Raw genomic sequence first — 11,743 nt, forward strand, 5'->3', positions numbered from 1 at the left:
CGGTGCTCCACGACTGGTTATCAACTACAAACCATTGAATGATGTTTTAGAATGGATCCGATATCCAATTCCTAACAAAAGAGACTTGATAAAGAGACTTTCTCAGGCAACTGTTTTTTCTAAATTTGATATGAAATCAGGCTTTTGGCAAATTCAAATTCATGAATCTGATAAATACAAAACTGCTTTTGTAACTCCTTTCGGACATTATGAGTGGAATGTAATGCCTTTCGGCTTGAAAAATGCACCAAGTGAATTTCAAAATATCATGAATGAAATTTTTAATCAATACAGCCATTTTTCGATTGTTTATATTGATGATGTATTAATTTTCTCAAAATCAATAGAAGAGCATTGGAAGCATTTGCATGCATTTGTTAGGATCATTAGGTCCAATGGGTTAGTTGTTTCGGCATCTAAGATTAAGTTATTTCAAACCAGAGTTAGATTTTTAGGTTACCATATTTACAGGTCTACCATTCAACCAATAGATCGAGTCATCCAGTTTGCTGATAAATTTCCAGATCAAATTCTTGATAAAACCCAGCTTCAAAGATTCCTTGGATCTCTCAATTATGTTTCAGAATTTTATCCTCATCTGCGTCAACAATGTAAGCCCTTGTTTGATCGTCTCAAGGAAAATCCTCCATCATGGTCACAAAATCATACTTCCATTGTCAAACAGATCAAAAATCATGTCAAGACTTTGCCTTGCCTTGGCATTCCAACTCCCGGCTCTCTCAAAATAGTCGAAACCGACGCATCTGAAATCGGTTATGGAGGTATCCTTAAACAAAAAATTTCTTCCGAAGCTCCTGAACAAATTGTTCGTTTCCATTCAGGAGTTTGGAATTCTGCTCAAGCTAATTATAGTACTATTAAAAAAGAGATTTTATCTATTGTATTATGTATTAGCAAATTCCAAGATGATTTATTAAATCAAAAATTTTTAGTTCGTGTTGATTGCAAATCTGCAAAACATGTTTTACAAAAAGATGTTCAAAATATTGCATCAAAACAAATTTTTGCACGCTGGCAAGCCATATTAAGTATTTTTGATTTTGATATTGAATACATTAAAGGCAGCCAGAATTGCATCCCAGATTTTCTAACCAGAGAATTTTTGCAGGGGAAGAATGGGTACTAATCCTACTCAGCAACGAAGGCTCCCAGCCACCCTTACCCAAACCCCAGCACCAGTAAAACAAGAGTCTATTCCCGACTCTTCATCGGCCCTCGCCATTACAAACAGATTTACTCCCTTAGGATCAACAGTAGGAAATATCCGACCAAATTACCAAACGGCCTTAGCCACCCCTTATGATCCTTACTCATCAGTTCGTTCTCCAGCTCCCTCACAACCAAAAACACCTAGCTATGCTAAAACATCACCATATGTCCAGAACCCTCATTCTGAAAAGCTTTTTAACATTCCTCTTCATATTAACAAAAACCAACCCCCAGAGCGCATTGCCAAATTACTCCTTCCACCAAATTTTCATTTCTTACCAACTGAATCCTATAAAAGCCTAAAATATTACCAGGCTATCCTTTCAGAAACAGAAAGCATTGCTATTAAGCCAATTTACAGTACCACTCACCAAAACAAAATATTGTATCATTCACTCCATATTGGAAAATTCCTTACCGAACTCGAATGGGGAATTCCCCTTTTTCACACAAAACCCCTTCATACTCAGCATGTTCTCATCCCAAACAATCATTACAATTACTATGATTATATCCAAGCATGGACCAACATTTTTCTCCACCAGACAGAAGACTTTAGTCATTCATGGTTCATAACTTTTGATAAGAATTTCAGATTGCGGTTTCCTGCATGGTTTCCAGATTGGTGGGCTTCCCATGGCCCAAGCTCTTCCATCATTCCAGATGACCTTCGTCATGTTCTCACAAACAACTTCCAGCCCAGTTTTGACAGAAGTCGTTTCGACAACAGAGTTACTATTTTTTCACTGCTCATGGCCAAGTACAAGATCCCATGGATTCTCAAATGGAACTTTGAAATGGACACCAGTGGTATTTACAGAACCAGATGGGTAAAATGGTGGGATAAATTCAACCACCAAAAAATTATTGATCTTGTAAAAGTGGAATTTCCCCAGGCATCTTTTCAGGCACTGCCAATCAAAGTTTCATCTTCGTCCTCACAAGCTTTGCCAGTTCATCAGCAATTTCCTGAATTATCAAAAGCTCAGGAACCAGTTCAGTCCTTATCAGACATTAGTCCATCTTCCTCCCTCAAAGGAATTTCCAAGTCAGCCAAGTCCTCCAGTTCAAAGAAAGAAAAAACTACCCAACTGCTGGATATGGCTCATCTGCTAATGGCGGAAGCAGCATTGCTGCAAAAGAAAAAAGGTTCAGACTCAGATTCAGATAATTCTGATGCCTCGTCTCAGCTTCCCGCCAAATGGGCTGATCAAGCAGATTTTCAAGATGCCCAGGACCCATTTGATATCTGAAAAGCAATATTTGCCCATGTGATTATGTCAGCCCAGCAACATCATCAGCAGTAGCTGCTTTCATATCTTCCGTAAAAACCGAAGCATTATTCTTCAAATAGTGAAAAACAAAAAGGTCACTATTCACAATAGTGAAAACAAAAATGTCACTATTCACAATAGTGAAAAACAAAAAGGTCACTATTCTTTTAACTTTTGTAAAAGAATCAAAGCTCCGCTCATGAGCGGGGGAAGAGTCTAGACATACGAGGAAGGTGAATCTTTTAAGTCTTGCATATAGTATACTTGTTTTGTGCATTTCATGAGTAGATTATTTAGATCTAGTTCAATGGCCAGCACTAGCTCTAGATCCACCTTAGGAACTATACCTGACATTGTCAATGAAGAACAAAAATTGGATTTTCAAACAGACGAAAGTATTGATTTTTCCGACTGGAACATTCCAAAAGTTTCAACCCAAAATATTTACAAGAAAAAATGGTCTTTGACCTCTTTTAAATCCGAACATCACGTCAAAACAATTGACAAGTCTCATGTTCTTAGCATATATATATATATATATATATATATATATATATATATGAAATACACTAACTAGCAGCTAGCATGTGATTTTGTGACGATAACTTGAATAAAAGAAAGAAACATTCCTTGATACATAAAAGTTAGGTGTATGAATTAAACTCCAATTACGGTTTAGGTTTTATATGAGAGATTAAGGTGTATTCATTAAGCTTGTTAATTAAGCATGTTAATTAATTGAGAGATCAAGACATTCACTAAAATGTTTCAAATCTTGAAATAAGCAGGTAAATGATTACCCGTTGAAAGTTGTTTGGTGATCAGACAAATTTGCAGCTTCTGTATGAGCCTCTCTCGGCCTCTTCCTGACATGTGAAGGATCAGCGTGAGAGATTAAGGTGTATTAATTATGTTAATTAGAGTATTACAACTTAAATCTTGAAAAGCAGGTGAATAATTACCTATTATTAGCGCTTTGAAGATGGTGGCCAGACAAATTTGCAGCTTTTGTGAGAGCCTCTCTCCACTGCTTTACCCTTTCTTGTTTAACTTCATGTTTCTTGTCATCTTTTTCTTCACGGATGTCCTTTTCGTGCTTCTGAAATGCTTCGGCTAAATCTCCTTCCTGCTTCCTGACATGCGAAGGATCAACGTGATAGAATATTGGCAAAACATGTCGTCCTAGTTTGTCTCTGCACTCCATGATCTTCACCAGCTCGTCAAGACACCAACTCGAATCCGCATTCATCTTTGAGAAGACAATGATAGAGATCCTCGACTCTTCGATTGCACGAAACAGTTTCTGTTTTATTTCTTCCCCTCTTTTTAGACCGTCCTCATCAATAAAGACATGGTATCCTCTGTATTTTAATGCCTCGTGGAGGTGGCTGGTGAAGCCATTCCGCGTGTCTTCGCCTCTGAAGCTCAAGAACACGTCGTAACTCCAAAGTTCTGACTTGGAGGAGGACGAAGAGGAGGCTTCGTGGGCTGTCATGGCGGTATCCACCGTTATGGCACTGCAGTGGTTCAGATCAGAGACTGAAAAAATGGCAATTGTTGTGGTTGTGTTGCCGAAGGATGACGTCTAAACACAAGTCAAGATCCTTCAGTAAACAAAAGCAAAAGTTTATAATATAATAATGTTGTCGCAGGAAGGTGAAGGAAAGAGAGAGAGAATAAAAAAATAAAAGAAAGAAAAGAACACGAAAGCACAGACTGAGACTACCGACACGTAATAGGACGGTGGAAAGCAGGAAAGGAAGGAATTCTGAAAGTGAAAGATGCTTTATTCACGTGAAGGAAAAGGCTCATGTTTACTTTTCTTCAAGAATATCTGAACACAAGGAAAAGGCTCCTGTTTAATTAAGATCAACCTCATATTACTAAGCCAATGTTAGTAACATTCTGTTTAATTAAGATCAACCTCATACGCTGTTTCATGACCTATTTGGGACTGTACCAATGAGGGTCCTTGCCCGACCCTCATTCTCTCTGAAAGTCCTCTCACCTTCCTCTGCATTTCTCGTTAATTTTTTTTGTTTTCTGTTTAGTTGCTGAGAAAATAGATAAAGAGAGAAAAATGTGTTCTTCGTTTGTTTTTTTTTAATCTCATATAGCTTGGGTAAGGACCGTTACTAAAATGAAATTGAGCTAGATTATGGAAAACAAAGGAAACAGGATAATACCATATTAAGAAACTAACACCTTAGTAGAACTTAGTGATGAACGCTCTGTGCTTCGTCTTCGTGTATGCAATCTCGAAGTGAATCCACACCTAGCACAAAAAATTAATAATTTTATTTATTTTTTTCATTCCATATGCTACATTAGCTCGACACTGCATTGAAAGATTCTGATAAATTTTAAATCTTGACAGTTATTACGTGGAACACCATTATGCACCATATATAAGTACTTTTTCATGAAACTCGGGATGAATTCCACAAGAAGTTTTATGTGTCTTTAATCCCACTTTCTTAAGTGCTTCAGGGAAAACTGGTGCATAGATACTATTAAGGCTAGTATTGTAAAAGACAAAACTTAGAAGATATTTCTCTGATATAGTTAGTTTTATGAGCTGTAATAAGTTAGGTGTGCTGTCATTTTTCAAAGGTTTATTGGTTGCATATATATAACCATCAGTTGTAATCTTATTCATTAAGAAATACAAATATAATTTTATATCAGATACAGATGGCATTTTGAGTTAAGTGGTGTTCACTTTGGAAGAATGGAAAAGAGAAAAGCCGGGGCAAAGGCTTCTGATAATTGGAGGTGCCTTTACAAGTGGTAGTTGTGACGAGGAACTTGCACAGCAGCTCCAAAATCAATTTGATTTGGAAGATTATCATGTCAGTGTCACCGCATATTCTGATCATTAAAATTTGATGGTGTGTATCTTGATGATTTCATTTTTTTTTTTTTTTAACTGTGTGACATCTTAATTTGATGGTGTGTATAGAAGGGAACAACACGTAGTTGAAGCAAATGCGTTTAAGGGCCAAAGAAACTGAACATGGGCTGGGGTTTAAGGGCCGTAATAATCCATGCTTTCGGCCCATACAACATATCACCTTTAAGGCTACACATGGGCCTGCCCTTGTCGGTTGTCCGTTACATTTTAGGCTTTAATTTTGGGCCACTGGCCCTCAATTTCTCACCAAAGATGAACCAATAACCCTGACTACGCCGTATCATGAACTATTTGGGATTGTACCGTGCATTTTCCGTTTTCCATTGCAAAAATAAAAAATAAAAAAGGAGCTAAAAAAATGGAGGGTGTTCAGGCACGAAATCTGGCTGGCAGGCGTCGTTGGCTCGAGCACACAGCTTCCCGAGGAGTTGGCACTTTGGTTGTTTGTCGAGCTCCTGCTTGCCACAATTGCTTCAAGAGGAGAACAAAGTTAGTTCCGAAATGTACCTTTGCAGGGCCTTAGGTATAGGCCTGGAGGCTCACTATCAAAACCAACTAAGTGCTTAGGCGTGCCACTGCCATCTCAGTATGGCAGATGTAAAACAAGTGTTTTTAAGCCTGATTACTTGCGTCCCAAGTTATTCTGACTTCTTATTTATCAAAGAATTGTCGTAGATGGGTTAAGTCTACATTAAGTTCTTTTCTATGCCTTGAGTTCAAGGACTTTTGTTTATCTTATATGGTAAAAGGGGGGAAGGTTCAGATCTGATCAAGTTATTAAGTTAATCCATTTTCAAATGGTAAAAACCACTAATTAAACCAGATCTGGGGATAAGTGGAACTTAGGATCATTAAGAGACTGGAAATAACTTGAATATAGATTGAGGAATGCATTACAACACTATATCTATAAGCTGAAAGACAAATCAAAGAGAGTCGGGCTAGATTTAACCTTGTCGGGCAAGGTTGAATCTTGTGCAGCTTCTCTTCTTCATGATTACAAAGGTTTGGGAGCTAAAGGGAGATGATTGGTAAGCAAGATGAACCAGAAGGAATCGATACTACTATGGTTGAGAGAGTAGCAGAGCTATTACATGAAAAGAAGGGTGTTATTTGTGAGGTCTGATCCTGAAAATGACCGAGGTTGGGGTTGACTACAGCTTCGTAGATGCAAATCTGGCTTTGAGCAGAGTTTGTGTATTTGTTTGTTTGATTGGTTAAGTGTTCTTATCTCTGGGCCCTCTTCCTCCTTTTATAGGTGAGTTGGATCGAACTGTAGCATTTCACCCTTGCCTGAAAACAGCTGGAGATAATGAGTCTCTTGTTACTTCATTTACACAACCTGCCCCTCAAAAAGTGCTTTTGGGCTGAAAGCTGGTGGATTTCCATCAGTTGTCACCTCCACATAGGCACCTAGCCTTTGCATTAATGGGAAGTCGCCACTTGGTCTTGGACTCGGCTTGGTGCCGGGCTTTGGGCAAAGCCATGTCTTATGAGCTCCATTTGGGCTTTTCTTCCTTTAAGTCAAAGTTCAAATATTAACCCAAACAGAGGGAGTTCCGGCGCCACTTCCGACGGTGCAATTGAAACCTTAAGAACCAGAGGACGGTGCTTCGCGACCATGAACAAGTGGAGGCAATGATCCTGATCCACTCCGCCTTGTCCGTCGACGAGCGTACGGTGGTGAATCCAGTAGAAGCCGAGCTCGCCAACATGGACCTCAAATCCATCTCCGCCAAGTCTTTGCCCGACCCGCATACACTCCGAAAGTCCTCTCACCACCTCGCCTCCAAAGTCATCCAGGTAAATCACACCTCTCTGTATTTCTCGTTAATTTTTCTCCTTTTCTGTTTGGTTGCTGAGAAAATAGATGAAGAGAAAGAAAAATGTGGTCCTTCGTTTGCGAGGAATTCGAGTAGTCGGTGGCTTTTGAAACTTGGGCTCACAGAAGCGTCGTTCCTAGAACTAAGGTACTTACTGCTACTTGATGCTTTGCTCAATGCTCAGCTTGTTTTATAATGTAAATAAGTTAGAGATTTCTTTGATCGATCACTGTTTGGATTTTGAATATGTTGAGTTTAGTATTCAAGCTAGTATGAAATTGAGCTAGATTATGGAAAACAACGGCAAATGGGATAATACCATATTAAGAAACTAACACTTTCTTAGAACTTAGTAATGAACACTGTGCTTTGTCTTTGTGTATGCAATCTTGAAGCGAATCCACATCAAATTTTTAATTCATGTAAGTGTATTTTCATGACACTCAATATGAATTTCATAAGAAGTTTTAGGTGTCTCTCTAAACTCAATATGAATATCAATTAATGGCAGATGAATAAAAAATATTCCAGGTTTTTTACATTCACCTTTAAGGCTTTCACAGGAAAGTGATGGTAACGTCCCCTTCCATTTGAGAAGTTGCAAGTTGGGGCAGCTAAAAGTCGGTTTCCTCAGCAGGGCAAGTTGCTATTACCATAATATTCAACCACTCAATGTTGCTATTGCGTGCATAACTCATGGGCATGATGCAATCATAGGCAGATTAATTACTCTGATGTTAGCTCCAAGAGTAGTGGGATATTGCCAGAAAAGCCGTGGTGTTCACTTTGCATGTATGGGAAGAGAGAAAAGCCGGGCAAAGCCTTCAATTGGAGGACCTGTACAGGTAGTAGTCGTGAGGAGGAACTTGCACGGCAGCTCCAAAATCAATTTGATTAGGATGATTATCATGCCAGTGTGTCATCATATTCTGATCAATGATCATGAAAATTGGTATTGTTGTTGTATTGCAAGATTTCTGATGTTATCATGTCAGTGTGTTATCATTTTACTTTTTACACACATTTTTAATTTTCGGCCGTCGGATCGGATAAATTGAAGAAAATCAACGGATAGAAATTAACAATGGGTGTGTAAAAAGTAAAATTGGATGAGTCGATAGCACACCCCTTTTAGAATAAGTGGCAATTGTAGAACTGAGAAATGAAATTACAGAGCGCATGTATATTTATCCTTCTGAAGTGTACTCTTCAAGATTTGGGACTTGTGAAAAGTTCGGTAATTTCTGTAAGGAACGGGAATAGCTGAGATCAAGGGTTTTCAAGTTATGTAGCAACTGTTGCAGAAAATCAAAAGAAAATTGAGATTAATACCCGAAATGAAGATGTTATTAAAAAAAAAAAAAAAAAAATCCAAAAAACAAATAGAAAGAAGGAACATCATCAGGTGTAATTCATTGTACCTTGGAACCCTTCCAAACTTGTACCAGTTTGCTCCAACGCATCTCTAAAACAACTAGTTTATCTTGATTAAAAAAGTCATCTGGTATGGACGTTAAAGGGACGTTTCCAATGAAGAACCACGAGGCTACTATCTGATAATTGGACGTCTAAAATTGAAGTTTTGCAAAAGATTCATATATGAATACGATCAAGGTAATTGGCAACGTGTTTTGTGGTGGGAACAATATGATTTATGCATTAAAGAAAAAGCTCATGTTTGCTTTTCAATCTTATGGTAGAAATAATTAATAGTCATCCTTCATTTTATGAACGAATACTAGCAACTTTCAAATTAAAATTTTCTCGCTCTCTCTTTTTTATTTTGTTTCTCATTTTGTAATGCTGTAAACATGATTTAAACTTTTTATTTTCAAAGTTACCCTTTAAACATGAACAATACTAAGGCTTAACCAAATATGAAACCGTGTAGTAATCTGATAGATATTTAATAAATAGACAAACTATGTTATTTAATAAACCTTGAAATTTTTGACAACTTTAATCAGTGGTTAAACTATCACTCATTTGGTTGATTTTTTGCAGGAGTTGTTCTTAAATGGTGAATTAGAAAAATGTTTCCGATCATCGTATAATACTATTTGATTATGTAACATCATTTAGCTCAAGACATACATGTTAGGTATTTATTATTTAATGTACCATTAGCTCAAGAGGAATCATTTTATTCTTTGTAGCACTGACTTCATGTCATCATATGATAAACACAATTTCAATTTTCATATGGATTAGTTGCCTACAGATCTATAATATAAGAAACATACAAAATTTTCTACCTAGAAATTAGAAAATACTTCCAAAGAGAAAAGAAGAGACCACTGTTTATATACATGCACGGTCTTTGTCGTATTTTTAGCATCTAGAGAGACTTAATAGTAAATACTTATGAAAGAAGTTATTGATACTCTAATGATTGTTTGAAAGTACTCTTAAAAATAACTACAAGCAGTTGCTCAAATTCAACAGTGAAAATGGAAATATAGAACGGACCAGATCGATCTTCATTTAGAATTGTTGAAGGACGAGAGTAGGACTAGAGTGATACAGTTTTGGCACATGACGGGCAGGGCAAGAAAAAAGTGGATGCAGCAACGTGCCAACGCCAAAGCACTCATATATATATACAAGAGCGGCTACGTGTACTCCACTCACATCCCAATCCAATATTCCACCTTATGCTCTCTCCTTGCCTTTGCTAGTAAGTGGCTACTTTGTTTCTTCTTCTTAATTTTCTTATTAACTGGGGTTTAATCATTCCGGAATAACTTATTAATCAGTACAACGTGCTTATAACACTTTTAATGTGCCCACTCCTATGAGAAATTTTTCAATATGCCAGAAACATGATCCGATACACTTAATGTTATAATATAAATAGTTGAAATTTTTTTTTTTTAAGTTTTAAACTAATTGTAGTATAACATTTATTGTATGTATCTGACAAACTGACAAATATCTGCACTCCCATGACCACTAATTAGTCTCTAAGAATTCCATTATCTTCCTCTCCATATATATTGTGGTACTTTTTAGTATGATAGGAAAGAAACAGTTTATCCCAATAATAACAAGTTAACCTTGCACAATTTTGCTCCATTTAACCATGTATTAATGTCATCAGAGACAATAACTGATTGACTTAAATTCAACGTACTTCATAAATTGTTCGACCACAAAAAATTTCGAAGGGATCGAGCAATCCTACTAGCACGTTATAATTCCTCAATTCATCAAAGCTAGTTAGCCTGCATAAAAACATGAAAAATAAACCACTAGTTTCTTATGCAGCAGGTGCATGATCATAACCATCACCATCGTTGTCGCTATCATCACCTTCCATAGATGCTGCTGGAGCATAGTCATAATTTAAATCATCGTCATCACCATCATCTTCTATGCATGTTGTAGGGGCATAATCGTATCTGTCATCACCATCGTCGTCACCATCCCCATGCTTCTTGCACGATGAGGCACTTATCATCAAATTTGAAAGGGGATCAAACTGCCAAAAAAGACCTCTCTTATCTCAATATTTCTTTGTTAGGAGTTGTTTGAGAGCACTTCTCTATATTTCATTATTATTAGGAAGAAATATATATAAAACTAGACAAATACTGGGTTGTTTGAGAGTGCTTCTCTATAATACACTTTTGTTAGTAGCACGTTTACGAAGAAGTAGTTTGTTATTTGGCAAACAACCCAATATGTGCTTTTATATTATAAAGAAGTGACTTTTACAGCGTAAAAGACGCGTTTTAATATTGAGTGAAGTATTTGGTGCGAGTATTTCTTAATCTATGATGCCTGATTTATGTTATATGATGTTTAAAGTTCAACACACAAACTTTAAAACATACTTTTCAACTTCTTTAGGCTTCCTCAAACTTCAACTTTCAAAAATGTTGCAATCATAAGGAAATAAGATGTCCAAGTCAAAGTCCCAAGCCATGTTATGTCTTTCCTTTCCCTTAACAAAAACCAAATTAAATTCTTTTCTTTTTTTCCTTCCCTTTGTTCATCTACAAATGCTATCTCCAATTGAGATCTTTTCATTTGTAAAAGTTATTTATGTATCTACATTGAGCCCCACTTTAAATTTAATAGTAGAAACAAGTGGGCATGATATATAAAAAAGAGAGAATAAAAAAATAATGTTAAAATTAGCAGTACTTATTGAAGTCGCTATTTCATGTAACTAAAACATTTCAGTTAAAGCCAAACTCAATTGTGTTTTCTAAAAGTTAATGATATGTTACTATAAATTTGACATGTCATTTAAAATGCTCTTATCATTTTTCACTTTAAGCTCGGTTCTACTCATTCAAATCCGCTCTTAGAAATCCAAAACTGAGGTTGAATAATTTAAAAGAGCATCCAAATTACATTCCTAATTAAGAAGCGAGCAACAACTCTCATATCTAAAGATTTCATTGCCAAACAATTGAGAAACAATGAGAGATTAAGCATTAATTAATCCGCCCCCTGGTTAATTAGCAATACAACAAAACACAACATTTCCTTCA

General features: G+C 36.6%; 1 protein-coding gene and 1 long non-coding RNA gene across 2 annotated transcripts in view; one reads left to right on the plus strand and one right to left on the minus strand.

Moving 5' to 3' along the window:
* The window catches only part of LOC137748884 (disease resistance protein RUN1-like), a 37,775-nt gene extending 33,648 nt beyond the window's left edge, over positions 1-4,127 (minus strand). The window contains exons 1-2 of the mRNA XM_068489076.1: positions 3,467-4,127; positions 3,305-3,370 (exon numbers count right to left, since the gene is read on the minus strand). Coding sequence (XP_068345177.1) covers positions 3,305-3,370; positions 3,467-3,999 — 599 coding nt within the window. The 5' untranslated portion in view covers positions 4,000-4,127. The remainder of the gene's footprint in view (positions 1-3,304; positions 3,371-3,466) is intronic.
* The window catches only part of LOC137748953 (uncharacterized), a 52,280-nt gene extending 44,275 nt beyond the window's left edge, over positions 1-8,005 (plus strand). Inside the window, exon 3 of the long non-coding RNA XR_011070132.1 lies at positions 7,805-8,005. This is a non-coding gene — a long non-coding RNA (uncharacterized lncRNA). The remainder of the gene's footprint in view (positions 1-7,804) is intronic.
* The last annotated feature ends 3,738 nt before the right edge of the window (positions 8,006-11,743 follow it).

This window comes from Pyrus communis, chromosome 10 (genome assembly GCF_963583255.1).
Source record: "Pyrus communis chromosome 10, drPyrComm1.1, whole genome shotgun sequence".
NCBI lineage: Eukaryota > Viridiplantae > Streptophyta > Magnoliopsida > Rosales > Rosaceae > Pyrus > Pyrus communis.